This window comes from Oenanthe melanoleuca, chromosome 3 (genome assembly GCF_029582105.1).
Source record: "Oenanthe melanoleuca isolate GR-GAL-2019-014 chromosome 3, OMel1.0, whole genome shotgun sequence".
In the NCBI taxonomy this organism is placed as follows: domain Eukaryota; kingdom Metazoa; phylum Chordata; class Aves; order Passeriformes; family Muscicapidae; genus Oenanthe; species Oenanthe melanoleuca.
This window is the reverse complement of record NC_079336.1, coordinates 540,306-564,235: the sequence shown is the minus strand read 5'-3', so window position 1 is coordinate 564,235 and position 23,930 is coordinate 540,306. Positions and strand designations below refer to the sequence as shown.

The 23,930-nt window shown below is 50.7% G+C and overlaps 1 protein-coding gene across 10 annotated transcripts in view; it reads left to right on the top strand.

Moving 5' to 3' along the window:
• Positions 1 to 23,930, top strand: part of DTNB (dystrobrevin beta) — a 123,466-nt gene that overhangs the window by 21,922 nt on the left and 77,614 nt on the right. For 8 of the 10 annotated variants that reach the window (XM_056486429.1, XM_056486435.1, XM_056486434.1 and 5 more), the window contains 4 exons: positions 1,668 to 1,822; positions 4,288 to 4,393; positions 6,575 to 6,741; positions 13,525 to 13,649. In XM_056486429.1, coding sequence (XP_056342404.1) covers positions 1,668 to 1,822; positions 4,288 to 4,393; positions 6,575 to 6,741; positions 13,525 to 13,649 — 553 coding nt within the window. Of the gene's footprint in view, positions 1 to 1,667; positions 1,823 to 4,287; positions 4,394 to 6,574; positions 6,742 to 13,524; positions 13,650 to 17,080; positions 17,134 to 23,930 lie in introns of all 10 variants that reach the window. The other 2 variants (XR_008840009.1, XR_008840008.1) reach the window with 1 other exon arrangement.

The window sequence follows — 23,930 nt, the reverse complement described above, 5'->3', positions numbered from 1 at the left end:
CCTGAAGCTGGTTTTGATCACAGAAATGAAGGTTATTTTCTGGCAGCATGAGCTTTTTGATGTTGAATTACTGATGGTGCCTGAAATAACAGCAGAGGGGGTTCAGAGCTGCTGAGATCTGGGATCTGTCACATTTTGGGGAATTCTAGGCTGTGGAACCTCCCTTCAGAGGGTGCCTGGCTCTGGGAGACACAGGGCACTCTCAGGGCTGTTGGAGAGATCCCTCTCAGGGAGATTTTGGGTGCCAGGACAGTTCTGTTTCCTGTTACATCATCTCTGCATCCCTGCCCCTGGGATTTGCCTTTGCTGGGACCCCTGAGCTGTGGGTTGGGGGGATCAGGGATCTCTGAGGCTCAGGGAGGAGCAGGGACAGGAGGGGGGACCCCTGCAGCACCCCCTCCTCTCTTGTCCTTACAGACATCAGGGAGCATCTGTCAGCCCCTTTTTGCTTTCAGGAACACATTTGTGCCCACAGAGCTGCTTAAAAGGTGTGAACTCCTCTCATCACAAACATTCTCAGAATGCCAGAGTGGTTTGGGCTGGAAGGAACCTTAAAAATCACCCAGTGCCACCCCTGCCATGGGGACACCTCCCACTGTCCCACTGTCCCAGCCCCAGTGTCCAGCCTGGCCTTGGGCACTGCCAGGGATCCAGGGGCAGCCACAGCTGCTCTGTCACCCTGTGCCAGCCCTGCCCACCCTGCCAGGGAACAATTCCTGCCCAGGATCCCAGATCCAAAATGGGATCCCATTCCCCTGTGCAGTACCTGGGGATGAGGTCACTGCCCTTGGATCCAACAGCTCCTGGAGAGGCTGGGAAGGGGCTGGAGCCCCAGGAGAGGCTGAGGGAGCTGGGAAAGGGGCTCAGCCTGGAGAAAAGGAGCCTCAGGGGGACCTTGTGGCTCTGCACAACTCCCTGCCAGGAGGGGACAGCCAGGGGGGGTCGGGCTGTGCTGCCAGGGAACAGGGACAGGACAAGGGGAAATGGGCTCAGGCTGGGCCAGGGCAGGCTCAGGTTGGACAGCAGCAGCAATTTCTCCATGGAAAGGGTGCTCAGGCCTTGGCAGGGGCTGTCCAGGGAGCTTTGCAGTGCCCATCCTTGGGGGTGTCCAGGGAAGGGCTGGATGTGACACTCAGGGCTCTGGGCTGGGGACAGGGAGGGATCAGGCACAGCTGGGACTGGATGGGCTGGGAGGGATTTTCCAGCCTCAGTGATCCTGGGATTGTGAGCCTGGAACACCAGCAGGGAATTCTGCCCAGGGAGCTTTGGAGTGCCCATCCCTGGGGGTGTCACTCAGTGCTCTGGGCTGGGGATAAGGAGGGATCAGACACAGGATGGATTTGATGGGCTGGGAGGGATTTTCCATCCCCAGGGATCTGGAATTCTGTGTCCCTGCCATCCCCATGCCCTCGGTGTGCACATTTCCCCAGAGCTCTGCCAGAACAGACTTTCATTCTGGGAGTGTCTCTGTGGGGTTCTGTAGGTTCAAGGAGTGTTCCTTGGGATTCTGCTGGGGAGCTTCCCCTGAGGAAGGAGATGAGGAGTTCCTGCTCCATGCTGCCCTGGCAGCCATCGGGAGCAGAGCAGGGCATCCTGGGGGCGCAGGACGGGCACTGCCCCACAGCAATCCCATATTTACTGGGGGGTTTTATTCTATTTTCTTACAGATATTTTCTCTCAGATCTCAGATTCCAACGGGCTGATGATTTTCACCAAGTTTGACCAGTTCTTGCGGGAGGTGCTGAAGCTGCCCACGGCCGTGTTCGAGGGGCCCTCCTTCGGCTACACGGAGCAGGCGCTGCGCACCTGCTTCCCCCAGCAGGTGTTGTGGGGTTTGGGGATTTGGGAATTGGGGTTTGGGGATTTGGGAATTGGGGTTTGGGGTTTGGGGTGTGGGAATTGAGGGTTTGGGGTTTGGGTCCCTCCTTCGGCTACACAGAGCAGGCGCTGCACACCTGCTTCCCCCAGCAGGTATGGGGGGTGTGGGATTGGGGTATTGGGGTGTGGGGGTTTGGGGTGTGGTATTGGGGTGTGTATTGTGTGTTTGGGGTTTGGGTCCCTCCTTTGGCTACATGGAGCAGGTGCTGCACACCTGCTTCCCCCAGCAGGTGTGTGGGGTTTGGGGTGTGGGGTTTGAGGTGTGTGTTTTGGGTTTGGGGTGTGGGGTTTGGGGTTTGGGGTGTGGGAATTGAGGGCTTGGGGTTTGGGTCGTTTGAGGGTCCCTCCTTCGGCTACAGGGAGCAGGCGCTGTGCACCTGCTTCCCCCAGCAGGTATTGTGGGGTGTGGGATTGGGGTTTGGGGATTTGGGGTGTGGGGTTTGCGATTTGGAGTTTGGGATTTGGAGTTTGGGGTATGGGGTTTGTGATTGGAGTTTGGGGTTTGGGATTTGGGATGTAGGGTTTGGAGTTTGGGATTGGGGGTCTGGGATTTGGGGTTTAGGATTTGGGATTTGGCATTTGGGATTCGGGATTCAGGATTTGGGATTCAGTATTTAAGATTTGGGATTCAGGGTTTGGAGTTTAGGATTTCAGATTCAAGATTGGGGATTCGGGGTTTGGGATTTGAAATTTGGGATTCAGGGTTTGGAGACTGGGATTTGGGATTTAGGATTTGGGATTTGGGGTGTGAGGTTTGGGATTCAGGATATGGGATTAGGGGTTTTGGATTCAGGATTTGGGGTTTAGGATTTGGAGTTTGGGAGCTGGGATTCAGGGTTTGGGGTTTGGATTTGGGATTTTGCATTCGGGATTTGGGGTTTGGGATTCAGGATTCCCAGGGCAGTGGGGCTGTGGGGCACTGGGATGCCCTGCACAGCCCAAGCAATTGAAACAGCCCAAAATCAACAGTTAAAGGATTTTCTGTCCTTTCACCCTTGAAGGGCTGCCCCTGTTCCCCTTCAGAGCAGCAGCAATGACTCATTTCTTTCCCAGAACATAAAACACACCAGTTTTACTATTCCCCTCAGTTTCTCAAATTTCACTGTGTTAAGACAATTAGTTTCAACAAGTCACTTCCAGGACCTGTTCAAAATAAACACTTCTGTGCACCAGTTTATTTTGAATTCCACTGCAGTTGTATTTTAATTGTTCCAATGATTTGTTTCTTGTTTGAGGTAATGTAAATAATATAACTAATCCTTAAACTGTAAACATGAACTTGATTGATCTAAGGCCTAAAATGAAATGTTTAGACTCTGGGCATGATGATGCTCCAGAAGAAACATTTCTGCAGCATTTGATGTAAAATTTATAGTGACTAAATATAAGTTAATTAGCAATTAGCATATTTGGAATATGACACAGTAGGAAGCAGCCTTTGATTTCAGAACCAGTGAGGCTCCAGATTTACATTTGATCCTGGGCAGGAATTGTTCCTGGCAGGGTGGGCAGGGCTGGCACAGGGTGACAGAGCAGCTGTGGCTGCCCCTGGATCCCTGGCAGTGCCAAGGCCAGGCTGGACACTGGGGCTGGAGCAATGGGACAGTGGGAGGTGTCCCCATGGCAGGGGTGGGTTTTGGGGTCCATTCCCTGGTTCCATGACTGTGACAGTGCAGGAAATATTCCTGGCAGGCACAAGTTGTGTCCCAGAGAAGTTCCAAGGCTGGAAGCCCTTGCAGCATTGTCCTGGTTTGAAAGGCAGGAATTGGTTAAGGAAGGCAGGAGCCTCTCTTGAAATGGAAAATGTAACCCCCTCCCTCCAAATGATTATCATTTTGAAATTAAGGAGCTCTCAGGCAGAGATATGGGAGAAGGAATAACAGTTCTGTACCAGGAAAATTAAATAGAAATGCAGAAACACAAAACAACAACCCCTGCCAGAGTCAGAATCCAAGCTGACACCCGTCAGTCAGTCAGGGTGTTGGCACAGTCCCATTCAATGGTGGCTGCATCCTCCTGCAGGGGCAGATGTGGTTCAGCTGGAGCAGTGCTCCTGGAGAAGGTGCAGTTTCCTCTGAAGCTCCAGGGATGATGTGGAAAGGTCTGGTTTTCCTCTGGAATCCAGTGGAAAGAAGGTTCCTTGGTGTCCCAAATGTCAGTTTTTCTCTGGGTAGGAAAGGCTTGGCTGCTCCCCTGGCTGGAGCATCTCCCAGTGGGATGATGGAATTTTATCAGTCATGCCCTGGGACTCACTGGCCATGAACAGGAGATATCTCCTGGAGGGAGGATGGGCTGTGGGAAGATAAAGATCCCTGTCCCAGCTGGTCTAACAGATACACACACAGCCCTGGTCCCATGCTGCATTACAGCCCAAGACAAGGATGAAGTGGATGTTTTTTCTCCCTGCAGAAGAAGGTGATGCTGAACATGTTCCTGGACACCCTGATGGCTGATCCTCCTCCCCAGTGCCTTGTGTGGCTGCCCCTCATGCACAGACTGGCCCATGTTGAAAATGGTAAATGCAAGATCCTCCTGTGGGAACAGGGCAGGGCTGGAAATGCTCTGTCCTTGCTCATGTAACCAGCCCCTTGTGCTGCTTCACTGTCCCAGAGCCTGCCAGGGGGTCAGAGTGTTCTGGGAAGGTGGGGTGGGGGCTGGCTGTGTGTGAACAGAGCAAACCCCATGGATTTTAGTGCTACAGCATTTAGTGGAAGAAAAACCACATTGTCTGAATTTTCCTGAGCCTGAGGGAGCTGGGAAGGGGCTGGAGCCCCAGGAGAGGCTGAGGGAGCTGGGAAAGGGGCTCAGCCTGGAGAAAAGGAGCCTCAGGGGGACCTTGTGGCTCTGCACAACTCCCTGCCAGGAGGGGACAGCCAGGGGGGGTCGGGCTGTGCTGCCAGGGAACAGGGACAGGACAAGGGGAAATGGGCTCAGGCTGGGCCAGGGCAGGCTCAGGGTGGACAGCAGCAGCAATTTCTCCATGGAAAGGGAGCTCAGGCCTTGGCAGGGGCTGCCCAGGGAGCTTTGGAGTGCCCATCCCTGGGGGTGGCACCTGGATGTGGCATTCAGGGCTCCGGGCTGGGGACAAGATGAGGATCAGGCACAGCTTGGATTTGATGGGCTGGGAGGGATTTTCCAACCTCAGTGATCCTGGGATTTTTAAATTTGTTTTGATGGTGGCCATTTCCTGGTGTCAAGTTCTATGGGAAATCATGCCCAGGGGTGAGGAGGTTCCTCTGGTTAAAATGTTGGGTGAACTCCAGGGACAAGAGGATCCTGATTTGATCCTGGCATTCCCTGGCAGCAGCCAGGAGCAGGTGGGGACCAGGTTGGCTGCTCCCCTTCACTGGGATCTTTCCCATCCAAAGCTAAACTTTGGCCCTTGCAGAAAATTGAAAACTAACAAAAAAAAACCACCACAAACAAATCTAAATAAACAAACCCCACAAAAATCTAAACAAAGTAACCTCAAGAAAACAACAACAGAAAATAAAAACCACAAACAAAAAAACAATAAAATGATCAAAAATCTGAAACAGACAATAAATCCAAAACAAGAAAAAACCAAAAAAAAATCCCTTTGCTGATAACCAAAGCAGCTCTTTTGTTCCCATCTTGCTGCTCCCTGATCTAATAATCCCTGGTCCTGCTTGTTCCAGTCTTGTCCTTATCCATCATTTGGGGCTGTGCCCTGGGCAGGACAGAGAGTGCTGTCCCTGTTGTGCCTGGTGGTTTCTGTTCTCAAACGTTGTTACTGCTCCAGGTGGCACAGCAGGTGGCAGGGTCTGCATCCTGGGCTCTTCTGCTCCCCTTTATCACACAGAGCAGGGAGGAGAGGGGACACTTCTGGGAAGTGGGGGAGGACATGGAGCCAGCCTGGGAGAGCTGGGGGTGCTCAGTGGAGAGGAGAAGGGTCCAGGGAGAGCTCAGAGCCCCTGGCAGGGCCTGAAGGGGCTGCAGGAGAGCTGGAGAGGGACTGGGGACAAGGATGGAGGGACAGGAGCCAGGGAATGGCTCCCACTGCCAGAGGGCAGGGCTGGGTGGGATCCTGGGCAGGAATTGTTCCCTGGCAGGGTGGGCAGGGCTGGTTCTGCTTTGTCCCTGACATTTCAGGATTTGCCATGGGGAGGTCTCATCTGCCTCCCCTCATGCTCACATTCCTCTCTGGGCTCTTCCAAAGGCTTCAGTGGAGCAGGTTGTCCATCCATGGGTAGAACAGGGAAGGAGCATTAATTGATGTTTATTTTAGCCCACCCTGCAGGTCAGAGCAGCCTGAGTTCTCTCATTCAGAGTCAGAGGGACATTGGGAATTCCTCACTGGAAGCTGTGGAGGTGCAGGAGGGAGGAGTGAGAGGGGTTTGGACCAGGAATTGGCCATTTGGAAGAGGTGACTCTGGGGCTCTCCTTAGGCAGAATCCAGCCAAATGCACGTGCTGTGATGCAGCTTTGCTGCTTCCCTGGGGAGCTCTGAGTGTGCCCAGGGAGGGACACATCTGAGGAGGGAATGGTGAGAACATGTTAGATGGAATTGTGTTAGCAGCAGCTTCATCTGAGGGTCAATGGAACCAAACCTCCCTGCTCTGCCTCAAAATCCCACATAATGAGTGCTGGGGTGGTCTGGGAGCTCCAGTGAAATGGGATGCTCCATTTGGATGTTTCCAAAACTTGACTGTTTAAAATTTGGTTTTTTTACAAGTCTTCCACCCCGTGGAGTGCTCGTACTGCCACTGTGAGAGCATGATGGGCTTCAGGTACCGCTGCCAGCAGTGCCACAACTACCAGCTGTGCCAGAACTGCTTCTGGAGGGGCCATGCCAGTGGCACCCACAGCAACCAGCACCAGATGAAGGAGCACTCCTCCTGGGTAAGGGCTTCCTGCTGGGCAGGGGCACTCTTCATGGGTAAGGGCTTCCTGCTGGGTCAGGGAGTTCCTCATGGCTCAGGGAATTCCTGCTGGGTCAAGGGAACTGCTCCTGGGTGAGGGGAACTGCTCCTGGGTCAGGGGAACTGCTCCTGGGTCAGGGAATTGCTCCTGGGTCAGGGAACTGCTCCTGGGTGAGGGGAACTGCTCCTGGGTGAGGGGAACTGCTCCTGGGTCAGGGAATTGCTCCTGGGTAAGGATGTTCCTCCTGGGCAGGGCACTGCTTCTAAGGGCGTCCCTCATGGATCAGGGCATTGCTCCTGGGTCAGGGCATTGCTCCTGGGTCAGGGCATTGCTCCTGAGTTAGGATGCTCCTCCTGGCAGTAATATTCCCCCTGGGTAAGGATGTTCCCCCTGGGTAGGGATGTTCCTCCTGGGTCCAGAGCATTCCTCCTGGCAGGAATATTCCCCTGGGTAAGGGCATTTCTCCTGGATAGAAACATTCCTCCTGGGTAAGGATGTTCCTGCTGGGTAAGGATGCTCCTCTTGGGCAGGGGAGCTGCTCCTGGGTCAGGGAATTCCTCCTGGGCAAGGGTGTTCCTCCTGGGCAGGAATATTCCTCCTGGGCAAGGGTGTTCCTCCTGGGCAGGAACATTCCTCCTGGGCAAGGGTGTTCCTGCTGGGTCAGGGAATTCCTCCTGGGCAGGGATGTTCCTCCTGGGCAAGGGTGTTCCTGCTGGGCAGGAATATTCCTCCTGGGCAAGGGTGTTCCTGCTGGGTCAGGGCATTCCTCCAGGCAGGAACTTTAGTCATGGATAAGGACATTCCTCCTGGGCAAGGGTGTGGAGCAGCCTCTCTGGGCTGATTCCCTCAGGGGTGTTCAGGGTCTGGAGCAGAGCTGCTCTGTGGAACTTTTCCAGTTCTGCAAACACCACAGGGTGTAAACAGGGGAGCCAAAAGCCAAACAGTGACCCTGAGTTCTGTGCTTGATCAGGACCTTTATCCAAATTCTTCTTCTACTGTGACAATCCTGCATTTTTCTCTTATTTTCCTGCCAGTTGGAAATACATGCCTGGAAAATTCTGAATTAAGAAGCTTTACAGAAATGATCTGAGCAGTTTGATGGCAGGATGATAATCACAGCTCAAGGAATAATAGACCATTTTATGGAGAAAAAACCTATTTTATGGCAAAAGATTAAGCCAAACCTTTCACTTACTCAAAGAGAAGTTCAGATGATGATAGGATATTAATTAATGGTTTTCTTTATAAGGAAGAGCCATTATAGCATTACTGTTTAATTTAGAAAATTGGGCTGAATACAGGCAGGACTTGGAAGGTACAGGAAAATTCTCTTCTCTTTTTATAACTCTGTGGGTAATAAACTTCTGGAATGTTTGATCCCAGCTACCAGTAGGTTGTTATTCCCTTAAATGCATATCAATCCAGGCTGGGATTTTCAATACAAAGAGAGGTCTAAATGATGGAAGCATGGAATGATTTGGGTGGGAAGGGACATTAAAGCTCATACAGTGCCATCCTTTTTTTTTTTTTTTTTTTAACTTCCCCAAATCTTTCATGTTAATTTTATGAAAATTGAAATTGTGGCCTAATTTTAAAAGAAGTGTTTTTATTTTGTGTTTGGCTGTGTTGGTGTTCAGGAGCCCTGGTGAGCTCACTCTGCAGCACCTCCTGCAGTGGAACAGACATTTTCCTGCCTTTTCAGTCTAATTCAGCTTCCCTGGTGTATTGGCAAAGCTCTGGAGCCCTACAGCCCAGAATGGGCTTAGTAATAAACATCTCCAATTAAATCTAAGTATTACCAATGTACTTATTAATACCATCACTGTTTGTATAAATATTCATATGTAATTATTTACATACTTGTAGCTTCCTTTTCCTGAAATTCTGAGGTACCTTTGATGACATTTTGATGCAGATAATATTGAGATTTTTTTATATCTATAAATTTAACATGGTGATAAAGTATATTGAAATGTGTAACCATAATGATTTTATATGGATAAACCCTGAATGGTTTCCCCTTTAGTGCCCCACAGGCTTTAGGGGCTCTGGAGCTGTTTGTGCCCAGCCCCAGGAACTGCTGACCCTGCATGGGATCCTGAGTGAGCTGGGAATGGGATTGGATTGGGATTAGGATTAGGAAATTGGGATTAGGAATGGGATTGGGATTGGGATTAGGAATGGGATTAAGATTAGGAATGGGATTGGGATTAGGAATGGGATTGGGATTAGGAATGGGATTGGGATTAGGATTAGGAATGGGATTGGGATTAGGATTAGGAATGGGATTGGGATTAGGAATTTGGGATTAGGATTAGGAATGGGATTAGGATTAGGAGTGGGATTGGGATTAGGATTAGGAATGGGATTAGGATTGGGATTAGGATTAGGAATGGGATTAGGATTAGGAATGGGATTAGGAGTGGGATTGGGATTAGGATTAGGAATGGGATTAGGATTAGGAATGGGATTGGGATTAGGATTAGGAATGGGATTGGGATTAGGAATTTGGGATTAGGATTAGGAATGGTATTGGGATTAGGATTAGGAATGGGATAGGGATTAGGAATGGGATTGGGATTAGGAATGGGATTGGGATTAGGATTAGGAATGGGATTGGGATTAGGATTGGGGTTAGGAATGGGATAAGGAATGGGATTAGGAATGGGATTGGAATTAGGATTAGGAATGGGATTGGGATTAGGAATGGGATTAGGATTAGGAATTTGATTGGGATTAGGATTAGGAATGGGATTAGGAATGGGATAGGGATTAGGAATGGGATTGGGATTAGGATTAGGAATGGGATTAGGATTAGGAGTGGGATTGGGATTGGGATTAGGAATTTGGGATTAGGATTAGGAATTTGGGATTAGGATTGGGATTAGGATTAGGAATGGTATTGGGATTAGGATTGGGATTAGGATTAGGAATGGGATTGGGATTGGGATTGGGATTAGGAATTTAGGAATGGGATAAGGAATGGGATTAGGAATGGGATTGGGATTAGGATTAGGATTGGGATAAGGAATGGGATTGGGATTAGGATTAGGAATGGGATTGGGATTAGGATAAGGATTAGGATTGGGATAAGGAATGGGATTGGGATTAGGAATTTGGGATTGGGATTAGGAATGGGATTAGGATTAGGAATGGGATTGGGATTAGGATTAGGAATGGGATTGGGATTAGGAATGGGATTGGGATTAGGATTAGGAATGGGATTGGGATTAGGAATGGGATTGGGATTAGGATTGGGATTGGGATTAGGAATGGGACTGGGATTAGGATTAGGAATGGGATTGGGATTAGGATTAGGATTAGGAATTTGGGATTGGGATTAGGAATGGGATTGGGATTAGGAATGGGATTAGGATTAGGAATGGGATTGGGATTAGGATTAGGAATGGGATTGGGATTAGGAATGGGATTAGGATTAGGAATGGGATTGGGATTAGGAATTTGGGATTAGGATTAGGAATGGGATTAGGAATTTGATTGGGATTAGGATTGGGATTAGGATTAGGAATGGGATTGGGATTAGGATTAGGAATGGGATTGGGATTAGGAATGGGATTGGGATTGGGATTAGGAATGGGATTAGGATTAGGAATGGGATTAGGAATTTGATTGGGATTAGGATTGGGATTAGGATTAGGAATGGGATTGGGATTAGGATTAGGAATGGGATTGGGATTGGGATTAGGAATGGGATTAGGATTAGGAGTGGGATTGGGATTAGGATTAGGAATTTGGGATTAGGATTAGGAATGGGATTAGGATTAGGAATGGTATTGGGATTAGGATTGGGACTAGGAATGGGATAGGGATTAGGAATGGGATTGGGATTGGGATTAGGATTGGGATTGGGATTAGGATTGGGATTAGCAATGGGATTGGGATTAGGATTAGGAATGGGATTGGGATTAGGATTAGGAATGGGATTGGGATTATGATTGGGGTTAGGAATGGGATAAGGAATGGGATTAGGAATGGGATTGGGATTAGGATTGGGATTAGGAATGGGATTGGGATTAGGAATGGGATTAGGATTAGGAATTTGGGATTAGGATTATGAATGGATTGGGATTAGGATTAGGAATGGGATTGGGATTACGATTGGGATCAGGAATAGGATTGGGATTTGGAATGGGATAGGGATTAGGATTAGGAATGGATGGGATTAGGAATTAAGGATTAGGATTGGGATAAGGAATGGGATTGGGATTAGGATTAGGAATGGGATTGGGATTAGGATAAGGATTAGGATTGGGATAAGGAATGGGATTGGGATTAGGAATGGGATTAGGATTAGGAATGGGATTGGGATTAGGATTAGGAATGGGATTGGGATTGGGATTAGGAATGGGATTGGGATTAGGAATGGGATTAGGATTAGGATTGGGATTAGGAATGGGATTGGGATTAGGAATGGGATTAGGATTAGGAATGGGATTGGGATTAGGATTAGGAATGGGATTGGGATTAGGAATGGGATTAGGATTAGGAATGGGATTGGGATTAGGAATTTGGGATTAGGATTAGGAATGGGATTGGGATAAGGATTAGGAATGGGATTAGGATTAGGAATGGGATTAGGAATTTGATTGGGATTAGGATTGGGATTAGGATTAGGAATGGGATTGGGATTAGGATTAGGAATGGGATTGGGATTGGGATTAGGAATGGGATTGGGATTGGGATTAGGAATGGGATTAGGATTAGGAATGGGAATGGGATTAGGATTTGGATTGGTATTAGGAATGGGATTGGAATGAGATTGAGAATGGGATCGAGAATGGGACTGTGAATGGGATTGGGATTGGGAATGGTATTGGGACTGGGATTGGGAATGGTAGTGGGACTGGGATTTGGATGGGATTGGGAATGGGATTGAGAATGGGACTGGGATTGGGATTGGGATTGGGATTCGGAATGCCTTGTGAGCCCATCAAGCCCAGCCATCCCCAGCACTGCCAAAGCCACCAGTGTCCCCTGTCCCCAAGTGCTACATCCACAGGGCTTTGAAGCCCCAAATCTGTGGCAGAGAAATGACCAAATTCAGAGAGAAATGATTTTTCAGCCTGTGAAGAATTAATTTAGGAAAACTAGGGTTTTACGTTTGGAGTAATCACATCTGTGTGCATGGTTTAAATTCTCTGTGGGGTCAGTAAGTGATATAAAATCAAACAGTGATTTTCACAGCATTTCAGAGTAACTAAAGGGGCAGGGTTGGAATGAGATGAGCTGTAAGATCCCTGACAACACAAACCATTGCAGGATTGGATGACTTTGGGAAGAGCAATGCCCATTCCCTGGGATCCAGAGGCTCCTGGATGAGTTGCTTTGCTCTCCAGGGCCTTCACACAGTTCTGCTGCTTCCCAGGATGGAGCTGGGAAATGAAAATAATAATGAAATAAATAAATGAAAATTCCAGAGCATGACAGGAATTAGGCTGCACCTCCAGGGCAGGTTGGACATCAGGAGGAATTTATTCCATAGACAATGGTGTTAATTGTCAGTAATTGGTAGTGATGGTGTTTGCTGTAACTGTGGCTGTAACTCCTGTCCCAGGCTCCTGTTTGAGCCAAGGTTAATCTGAATTTTAATTTCCCTTAAAAACTGGTCCCAGTTGCACTTTGGGGTGTTGTACAGGAGCAGTAATGAATTCCCCAGGAGTGATTAGCCAGGGGTTGCACTTTGCTGGGGTGTCAGGGAGTGAGAGCAGCAAAAGGAGCTGCCAGGTTGTGTCTGAGCTCCCACAGCCATGGGATGATGGAATTATGGGGTTCCCATGGCACTGCTGGGAGCTCAGGGAGTGCAATATCACTTTCAGACTGAATTTTGTGAGTCAGTACGGGATTTAAACCCCATGTTATGGTCATGGCTTGGGGCAGGAGATAAAGTCATCCCTGCCTGTGCCAGCACTGTGCCCCACCTTGGCTTTGCCTGTAAAGAGTAGAAATTTGGGAAGTGGCTGCTCCTCCCCTCAGAATGGCCCCTCTGTGTTCAGAGAGTGAGTGCAACAATCCCTTAATGGGATGGGATTAACTCCTGAGAGAACCCCCAGGTAATTGGTTTAGTTCTTAATCTTACATAATTTTGTTAAACTTTCAATTGCCAGTATCAGAGCACTTAAAGCCTCCCAGAGCTTGTGTCCCAGTGCAGAGTCTGCACAGATTTCCCAGGAATTCTGTAACAAACCTGCTGTTTCTGCATGTTCTGCCCTTTCCCACCCCTCTGCTGTTTCTCACCTGGCTGTGACTGCACCCGGCCCTTCCCAAGCCTCACCTGTGAGAGGAATGAGGGATTTGGCTTTACAAACAAGCTGGTGGATAAAACCAGCACTGAGAGATAAAAGAAACAATGGGATGGATTCACTGATGAATGGGAAAAGAGATTTGCCTTTACCATGAAACCGTAGGTTTGCTGATAAATGAAACTGGATATTGAAAGATGAAAGGAGCATTGGGGAAAACCATGAATTCTGTAAGAGCTAAAAATTAAAAGGGAGGGTTGTACATTAGAGGGGAATCTCAGGAAGTCTGTGCCTCTCAAGTACCTCTGCCAATGGGGAGAGAGAGAGGGAAATTGGGATAAAAAGGAAGTGAGTCCTCCAAAAATCTGAGAGATTGTCCCATGGCCTCTCCCTTTATGGAATAAAGCAGAAAGGACTCCTCTGTCCCACTTTGGCCCCCCAGCCCTGGTGCTGGTGGGCTCCCTGTGCTGACTGCTGGCTGCTGTGCTTGTTGCCTCCCCAGAAATCCCCAGCCAAGAAGCTGAGCCAGGCCATCAGCAGGTCCCTGGGCTGCGTGCCCAGCCGGGAGGCGCCGCGGCCGCTGCTGCCCGAGCTGCCCGAGAGACCCCTGCAGCTGGGCCAGCTCCTGTGAGTACCTGTGTCACCTGTGTGTCACCTGTGTGTCACCTGTGTGTGTCACCTGCAGCTGGGCCAGCTCCTGTGAGTACCTGTGTCACCTGTGTGTCACCTGTGTGTCACCTGTGTGTCACCTGTGTGTGTCACCTGCAGCTGGGCCAGCTCCTGTGAGTACCTGTGTGTCACCTGTGTGTCACCTGTGTGTCACCTGTGTGTGTGTGTGTCACCTGTGTGTGTCACCTGTGTGAGTACCTGTGTCACCTGTGTGTCACCTGTGTGTGTGTGTGTCACCTGTGTGTCACCTGTGTGTGTCACCTGCAGCTGGGCCAGCTCCTGTGAGTACCTGACAGCTCTGTGTGTCACCTGTGTGTCACCTGTGTGTCACCTGTGTGTCACCTGTGTGTGTGTGTCACCTGTGTGTGTCACCTGTGTGTGTCACCTGCAGCTGGGCCAGCTCCTGTGAGTACCTGTGTGTCACCTGTGTGTCACCTGTGTGTGTGTGTGTCACCTGTGTGTGTCACCTGTGTGTGTCACCTGCAGCTGGGCCAGCTCCTGTGAGTACCTGTGTGTCACCTGTGTGTCACCTGTGTGTGTGTGTGTCACCTGTGTGTGTCACCTGCAGCTGGGCCAGCTCCTGTGAGTACCTGTGTGTCACCTGTGTGTCACCTGTCACCCGGGTGTCACCTGTGTGTGTGTGTGTCACCTGTGTGTGTCACCTGCAGCTGGGCCAGCTCCTGTGAGTACCTGGGAGCTCTGTGTGTCACCTGTGTGTCACCTGTGTGTCACCTGTGTGTGTGTGTCACACCTGTGTGTGTGTGTGTGTCACCTGTGTGTGTCACCTGCAGCTGGGCCAGCTCCTGTGAGTACCTGTGTCACCTGTGTGTGTCACCTGTGTGTGTCACCTGTGTGTGTCACCTGCAGCTGGGCCAGCTCCTGTGAGTACCTGTGTCACCTGTGTGTCACCTGTGTGTGTCACCTGTGTGTCACCTGTGTGTTTGTGTGTGTCACCTGCAGCTGGGCCAGCTCCTGTGAGTACCTGTGTGTCACCTGTGTGTGTCACCTGTGTGTCACCTGTGTGTGTCACCTGCAGCTGGGCCAGCTCCTGTGAGTACCTGTGTCACCTGTGTGTACCTGTGTGTCACCTGTGTGTCACCTGTGTGTGTCACCTGCAGCTGGGCCAGCTCCTGTGAGTACCTGTGTCACCTGTGTGTCACCTGTGTGTGTCACCTGCAGCTGGGCCAGCTCCTGTGAGTACCTGAGAGCTCTGTGTGTCACCTGTGTGTCACCTGTGTGTCACCTGTGTGTGTCACCTGCAGCTGGGCCAGCTCCTGTGAGTACCTGTGTCACCTGTGTGTCACCTGTGTGTGTGTGTGTGTCACCTGCAGCTGGGCCAGCTCCTGTGAGTACCTGTGTCACCTGTGTGTCACCTGTGTGTCACCTGTGTGTGTCACCTGTGTGTGTCACCTGCAGCTGGGCCAGCTCCTGTGAGTACCTGTGTCACCTGTGTGTCACCTGTCACCTGTGTGTGTCACCTGCAGCTGGGCCAGCTCCTGTGAGTACCTGACAGCTCTGTGTGTCACCTGTGTGTCACCTGTGTGTGTCACCTGCAGCTGGGCCAGCTCCTGTGAGTACCTGAGAGCTCTGTGTGTCACCTGTGTGTGTGTGTGACCTGTGTGTGTCACCTGCAGCTGGGCCAGCTCCTGTGAGTACCTGAGAGCTCTGTGTGTCACCTGTGTGTCACCTGTGTGTGTCACCTGTGTGTGTGTGTCACCTGTGTGTGTCACCTGCAGCTGGGCCAGCTCCTGTGAGTACCTGACAGCTCTGTGTGTCACCTGTGTGTCACCTGTGTGTCACCTGTGTGTGTGTGTGTCACCTGCAGCTCTGTGTGTGTGGGGAGGAGCTGCAGGTGTGGCTCTGGCACCTCTCCCTCACCCCTGGGCTGGAGCAGACTCTGTTTTCTCATATATTGGTAATTAGATTGTATGGACACAACCAGAATGTCATGGTAGTGAATGTTATGGTGATGTAAGTTAAGTGGTCTAAACAGGCACAGGAATGTGTCAGGCACATTGCAGGGCTCAGCTCCTGGTGCTGCCTGGGCCCTTGGCTTCCCACCCATGGCCTCTCTCCATGGCACTATTTTCATACTACATTTTCATTATCTCCTGCCATTATTGTCACCCTGCTGTGGTGACCTCACTGTGGCAAGGTTGGGATGGAAAACCACTGCACTGGTGCTGGTCTGAGCAGCCTGGGGTCACTCTGCTTCCCCACTTTGTCAGTTTTCACCTCAAATTAAAAAAAAACCTGAGAGAAAAAGACCTAAACAAACTGGAGTCAGTCTCCAGATAAATCTTAGTGTCCTGCAGAGGCTGGGGAAAAACTCTTCAATCTGTAGGAGAGAGTGAGGAGGGGCAGCACTGGGATGTGATTCCCGGGGATGGAGCAGCCCCATTTCCCTGATCGTGGGGCCATTTGCAGGCTGAGAGCAGAGGAGCTGAGCTCCCCTGGTTTTATCTGACACCCTGAGTACCAGAGTGCCCTGGGAGGGGTTTCTCTGTCCCAGTGCTGGGATGTGGCTGTCCCTTCTGTCCCCTGCCCCATCCCAGCCAGGCTGGGCTGCTCTCCTGGTTTGGGGACAGGTGTCTGCCAGTAAAGGCAGGAGCTTCTCTTTGAAATGGAGAATGTAAACCCTTTCCCTCCAAATTATTATAATTATGAAATTAAGGGGCTCTCAGGCAAAGATATGGGAATTAGGAATAGCAGTTCTTTACTAGGAAAATTAAAATAGAAATGCAGTATTACACAGAACAATCCCAACCCCTGCCAGAGTCAGAATCCAAGCTGACACCCGTCAGTCAGTCAGGGTGTTGGCACAGTCCCATTCAATGGTGGCTGCATCCTCCTGCAGGGGCAGATGTGGTTCAGCTGGAGCAGTGCTCCTGGAGAAGGTGCAGTTTCCTCTGAAGGGAATCCTCCAGGGATGATGTGCAAAGGTCTGGCTTTCCTCTGGAATCCAGTGGAAAGAAGGTGCCTTGGTGTCCCAAATGTCAGTTTTTATCTGGGTAGGAAAGGCTTGGCTCCTCCCCTGGCTGGACCATCTCCCAGTGGGATGATGGAATTTTATCAGTCATGCCCTGGGACTCAGTGGCCATGAACAGGAGATATCTCCTGGAGGGAGGATGGGCTGGGGAAGATAAAGATGATTGCCCAGCTGGTTTAAAGATGGCCCATGAGCAGATAATGTGTGCCAGGAGATCAGGGTCACTGCCCCAGCTGGGTTAACAGATGGGGACAGAATCCACATTTCTGGAATACACAGAATTCACATTTCTGGAATACACAGAATTCACATTTCTGGCCACTGCAGCCCCAGCAGCTGCTCTGGCCCCTCCCAGAGCCCGATGGGTCATTGACTGCCTCTTCTGCTGCTCCTTTGACAGCCTGGCATTCCTTCAGGAAAAGCTGCAGGCCAAATTGCCAGAGGGCTGGACAGGTGAGAGCTGCAGAGCTTTCTGTAGTGTGGCTTCCTGCTGTGAGCAGTGTAGAGCTGCAGGCCTGCAGCAGCTGCTGCCACTCTGGGCTGGTCCCAGCCCAGCTTGGAGCTGAGTCCTGCTTTGCTCTGTGCTTGTTCCCTCCAGTTCCTGCCTCCCCGAGGGTTCCCCTGTCCCAGTGCTTGCTTTGGTGCCCTGCAGTGAGGCATCCACCTGCTTCCATGGAATATAACTCTGCTCTGCTTTCCTTGGGGTAGCTGGAAATGGGAAAGAGCTCAGGGCTCAGTCCTGCTGCTGCCCAGTTCAGAGCTGGAGTCTGTTCTCCTCAGGAATTCATTCCCCTCTCCAAAGAAATGGCTCAGCAGGGCCCAGGACAGGGCTGGCCATTGTCCACAGCATTGCCCATCCCTGCCTTTCCCTTCCCTGCATTTCACTGCCTTTCCCTTCCCTACATTTCACTGCCTTTCCCTTCCCAATCCATCCCTGCCTTTCCCTTCCCAATCCATCCCTGCCTTTCCCTTCCCTTCCCAGCCTGGCCCTGCCTGTTCCCATTCCCACTCTCCCATTCCCATTCCCAGGGGCTGTGGATGCAGGGGCACCTGGGCAGGTGCCAGAGAATGTGTGAGTGGGGACAGGGACATGGGGACAGGGCTGGACACCTGCAGGGACAGGGACACGGGGATAGAGGGACAGGGACATGGGGGACAGGGCTGGACACCTGCAGGGACAGGGACATGGGGACAGGGACACAGGGACAGGGACACGGGGGACAGGGCTGGACACCTGCAGGGACAGGGACATGGGGACAGGGACATGGGGACAGGGACACAGGGACAGGGACACGGGGGACAGGGCTGGACACCTGCAGGGACAGGGACATGGGGACAGGGACATGGGGACAGGGCTGGACACCTGCAGGGACAGGGACATGGGGACAGGGACATGGGGGACAGGGCTGGACACCTGCAGGGACAGGGACAGGGACAGAGGGACAGGGACATGGGGGCACGGGGACAGGGCTGGACACCTCCTGCAGGGACAGGGACATGGGGACAGGGACATGGGGACAGAGGGACAGGGACATGGGGGACAGGGCTGGACACCTGCAGGGACAGGGACATGGGGACAGGGCTGGACAGCTCCTGCAGGGACAGGGACACAGGGACAGGGACATGGGGACAGGGCTGGACACCTCCTGCAGGGACAGGGACACAGGGACAGGGACATGGGGACAGGGACATGGGGACAGGGAGAGCTGCCCAGATCTCCTGGCAGCTCAGAGACATCTGCTGCATGCTGACAGCTTTAATTAACTGTAACAAACAATGCCCTGAAAAGCCAGAGGATCAGGAAATAGCCCTGATGGTCCAAGGACAGCTCTGGCAGCAGCAGGCACTGACCTGGTGCAGAAATAGTGGCAGCAGGTGATTTACATCAGTGCCAAATCACAATCACAGAAAGGACCCACTGGGGTTTTTATAAGGGACATGAGGCCTTTGGGCCCCTGTGATACCTCTGAAACAACAAAAATGCAAATAAACCCCCTGCCATGTAGGGGCTGTAGGCAGTGGAGATTTTCTGATGGAGCTCAGCCCCAAGCAGGACTTGCTCCTGCCCCAGAGAGTCACTCCTGGGGTGTCAGGGACAGGGTTAATTTTATTTGATTTGTGTAAAGGAATCAGCACCACCAACAACATCAGCACCTACCAATAAATGACTCTGGAAAAGCTGAGATCTGCTCCAGCTGAGGAAATAAAGAATGAAAATATTAATAACTGAGGGCAGTTTAACAATAGTTGGCCAAAGATTCCAGGGAGAACAAGGCTTGGAAGGGAAAAAAAACCCCAGCTGTGCTCTTTGAGGGAGGGAGGAAAGACAAAAATGGTAGCAAGGAATGTAAACAGTGGGTTGGGAGTTGTTGGTGCAATGGGCTGGGGGTGAGGGACTCACCTTCCCTGGAGCTGGGAAGGGGCTGGAGCCCCAGGAGAGGCTGAGGGAGCTGGGAAAGGGGCTCAGCCTGGAGAAAAGGAGCCTCAGGGGGACCTTGTGGCTCTGCACAACTCCCTGCCAGGAGGGGACAGCCAGGGGGGGTCGGGCTGTGCTGCCAGGGAACAGGGACAGGACAAGGGGAAATGGGCTCAGGCTGGGCCAGGGCAGGCTCAGGTTGGACAGCAGCAGCAATTTCTCCATGGAAAGGGAGCTCAGGCCTTGGCAGGGGCTGCCCAGGGAGCTTTGCAGTGCCCATCCCTGGGGGTGTCCAGGGAAGGGCTGGATGTGGCACTCAGGGCTCTGGGCTGGGGACAGGGAGGGATCAGGCACAGCTGGGACTGGATGGTTTTGGGGATCTTTTCCATCCCCAGTGATATTTGGGATCCTGTGGGATCCTGTGTGTTCTCAGCCCCAGCTGCACTGTGAGGTCATTTCCCAGTCTGGGCTGTGCTGTGTCTGCAGCACTCAGAGCTCCCTGGGAGCAGCTCCAGGTGATGTCACTGCCTGGGGACAGGGGGATGAGGTGACACCTCTGAGAGGGCTGGGCAGGGACAGCCTGGCTGAGCTGTCCTGGTGCCCCTGGAGCCCAGGGGACACTGGGGTGAGGTCACCTCAGCCCCAGGGTCCTTCCTGTGGGGCTCATGTGCATTAATGGTGTGGGGGTGTTAATTATGACCATCATGTGTTAATTATGGCCATTGGGAGATTGAGGAGACAGGAAACAAAGCCTGATAAGTGCTGGAGCTGGGGAGGAATCTGTGGCAGGTCCTAAGGTCCCTTCCAAGCCAGTCCATCCTGGGGTTCCATTCTCCACGGGAATTGTTTTTCTCCTCAGCTTCAGTGTAGCTGCAAAAGGAAGGGGCTTGGAGGCAGAGCCCTGCAGGGTTCTGTGCCATTAACACTCATTTCCACCAGGAGGAGAATGTGTGAAATAGAGGGGAGTGAGAAAATATTGGGAATGAAGCCAATTGAAAAGCAAATGGACTGGGCAGAATGGCTGAGCAGCAAATTCTGGAGGTCATGGTCTGCAGGGGGCTGAATGTGAATTTTCAGGGTGGTTTTGTAACCGTGGATGTTGACAAGACCCAGGAGAGGCTCCTGGCTGGAAAACCCTGGGAAGGAGCAAAGGGCTTGAGGTCAGTGGAGATGGTTCAGGGACTGGAGATGTTTGGGGATATGGGCAGAGCCCAGCCAAGGACTCCAGGGATGCAGGTTAAGGAATGGTTGGATACCTCTAAAAATACCAGTCCTGGAGAAATGGAACATAATCCTGGGCCTTTGGCAGAAGGGCTTAACAGAGGGCAGGGAGCAGGAGCTGAAGGGAGACACCTTCAGAGTAAAAATATGAAATGTGAAAATCTGAGAACCCCAGAATGGGTGGGAAGGGACCCCAAATCCCCCCCAGTGCCACCCCTGCCATGGGGACACTCCCACTGTCCCACTGCTCCAGCCCCAGTGTCCAGCCTGGCCTTGGGCACTGCCAGGGATCCAGGGGCAGCCACAGCTGCTCTGGGCAATGAAACAAGATGGTTTAATAGTGAATATAAGGAAATAATTGTTAGAATCTGTTACTCCAGTGGTACTGGAATTTCCACCACTGGACCTCTAGTACCAGGACAGGAGAGTTTTTAAATGCACTCAGGATTCCAGTCAGGCTGATGTTCCTGTGTGATGGAAGCTCTGTTATCTCAGTGTTTCTCACTGCTCTAGGAGACAGGAGAAATGCAGGCAAAAATGTTAATGGAGCCTCAGAGTCTGGGATTTTGCTGGATCCACTGTGGAGCCCTGGATGTACATCCCTGGGGGAATCAGGGATTTGCTTCCCTCACATTTCAAGGAATGAGTGAGTGTTTCTGAAGCCACCTTCACCTGCATTCCTGCAGCCAGGCTGGGTCAGTGAGAGCAAAAATGGAAATTCTGCAATTTCCTGCTGGTTTGGTGCATTCTGCATTCCCTGATCTCCCTGCATCCTCCTCCAGGTTGGAGCTGTCACCCTGCTGCCAAGGAACAGGGACAGGACAAGGGGAAATGGGCTCAGGCTGGGCCAGGGCAGGCTCAGGTTGGACAGCAGCAGCAATTTCTCCATGGAAAGGGAGCTCAGGCCTTGGCAGGGGCTGCCCAGGGAGCTTTGCAGTGCCCATCCCTGGGGGTGTCCAGGGAAGGGCTGGATGTGGCACTCAGTGCTCTGGGCTGGGGACAGGGAGGGATCAGGCACAGCTTGGGTTCCATGGCTGGGAGGGATTTTCCTTTTCCTTCTCTGGGATTCTGTGCCCAGGTGGGAGTTCCCTGGCTGTTGAGTAATTCCATGCACATCATATTTGTGTCTAGGTGTCAGTTCAGTGAGTACAGCTCACAGGCTGCCCTTGGGTGTGTGGTGGAGAATGATGGTGTCTCTTTTCTGTGTGGATCTGTTAAAGCAGAGATGGTGTTGGCATGGATCAGTATTTCTAGGAGGAATCATTTAAAGTGTTCCATCTCCACAGTGGGGTTTTGGGATATGACTATGGACCCATCTAATGCAAACTTCTGACAGCAAATCCTTGATTTTAAAGTGATATGGAGGTGGCACAGCCACCCTATGGCAGGGCTGGGTGGGATCCTGGGCAGGAATTGTTCCCTGGCAGGGTGGGCAGGGCTGGCACAGGGTGACAGAGCAGCTGTGGCTGCCCCTGGATCCCTGGCAGTGCCCAAGGCCAGGCTGGACACTGGGGCTGCAGCAATGGGACAGTGGGAGGTGTCCCCATGGCAGGAGCAACCTCTGGGTTTGGTTTTTCCAGGAGCATTTTTTCTGTTGTTCCACTGTGGAGCAGGAGATGGAGCAGGAGCAGGAGTTGGGAGCAGGAGCTGGAACAGGGAAAGGAGCAGGAAGAGGAGCTGGGAACAGAAACTGGAGCAGGAGAAGGAGCTGGGAACAGGAACAGGAATAGGAGCAGGAGCAGGAGCTGCTGTTCCTGCTGTGCTGCAGCTGCCCTGCGTGCCCCTCAGTGTCCCTGCGTGTCCCTGAGTGTCCCTGCGTGTCCCTGAGTGTCCCTCAGTGTCCCTGAGTGTCCCTGAGTGTCCCTGAGTGTCCCTGCGTGTCCCTGAGTGTCCCTCAGTGTCCCTGCGTGTCCCTCAGTGTCCCTGAGTGTCCCTGCCAGAAGAGCTTGGCTGCATTTTGAGCTCCTTTCATGGGTTTCCATGGCAGGAGCTGGGTGTGGGCACAGGGGAGGGGTCTGGGCTGGGGGAGGGCTGGTGTGAGCCTGGGGCACTGGGGCACTGGGGTATTGGGGTATTGGGGTACTGGGGTATTGGGATATTGGAGCATTGGGATATTGGGGTATTGGAGTATTGAGATATTGGAATATTGGGATATTGGAGTATTGGGGTATTGGGATATTGGAGTATTGAGATATTGGAATATTGGGATATTGGAGTATTGGGATATTGGAGTATTGGGGTATTGGGATATTGGGGTATTGGAGTATTGAGATATTGGAATATTAGGATATTGGAGTATTGGGGCATTGGGATATTGGAGCATTGGGATATTGGGGTATTGGAGTATTGAGATATTGGAATATTGGGATATTGGAGTATTGGGGCATTGGGATATTGGAGCATTGGGATGTTGGGGTATTGGAGTATTGAGATATTGGAATATTGGGATATTGGAGTGTTGGGGTATTGGGGTGTTGGAGTATTGAGATTTGGAATATTGGGATATCAGCCAGCAGATGGAACAGGACCCCCAGCACTGGGGTTGATTTCTGAGGGAGTTATTTTGGATTTATTTTGAATTCTCATTAGTTTATCAATCTTGCCACGATCCTTTCCTGGTGGCACCAGGCAGCTCCCTGACAGTGCTGCTGACAGTGGGACATTTCCAAGTGAAATCCTTCTGTGATTCTCTTTTTCTTTTTTTTCTTTCTTTCTTTCTTTATTTATTTGTTAAAGAACTCCTCATAGGCAGCTGTGGGCTGTTGCCTCCAACAGAGCAACACGAGGTAGATTTAAAAAATATTTTTAAAAAATTAAAACTTTAAAAAGCCTGAAAATTAAAACTAAAAAAAAAGAAAAGGCTGAAAAATTAATAATAAAAAAATAATATTTAAAAAAAGTTTTAAAATAATTTTAAAATAATAATATTTAAAAATGAAACTTGGAAAAATAATTTTAAAATAATAATATTAAAAAATAAAAGTTGTGAAAGTTATTTAAAAGATAGTATCTAAAAAATAAAAGTTGGAAAATAATTTTAAAAATAATATTAAAAATAAAAGTTGTGAAAATAATTTAAAAGATAATAATATGTAAAAAATAGAAGTTGGAAAATAATTTAAAAAATAATAATATTGAAAAATAAAAGTTTAAAAATTAATTTTTAATATTTAGAAATAATTTCATAATAATAATAATAAAAGTTGAAAAAATTTAAAATAACATTATTTTAAAAATTAAAGTTGCATTTTTAAAAAATAATAATGCTAAAAATAATAATATTTAAAAATAATAATATCAAAAAATAAAAGGTGACAATAATTAAAATAATAATAATAATTTAAAAAAATAATTTAAAAATACCACTATACCCAATCCCTTCCGGAGCGCTCACGGCCGGGCAGCCCGGGATGCGCTGCCGGTACCCGGCGTGTGCGCGCTCCCGCCGCGGCCCCGTTGCCATGGAGACAGCGCGGGGTGCGCGCTCCCGGCGGGATGGAGCGGCGGGATGAGCGGCGGGCACCGGGAGCGGGGCAGCGCCGCGCAGGTTCGTGCTCCTGGCACCCCTGGCACCCCTGTCCCCCCTGTCCCTGATCCTGTCCCCTCCTGTCCC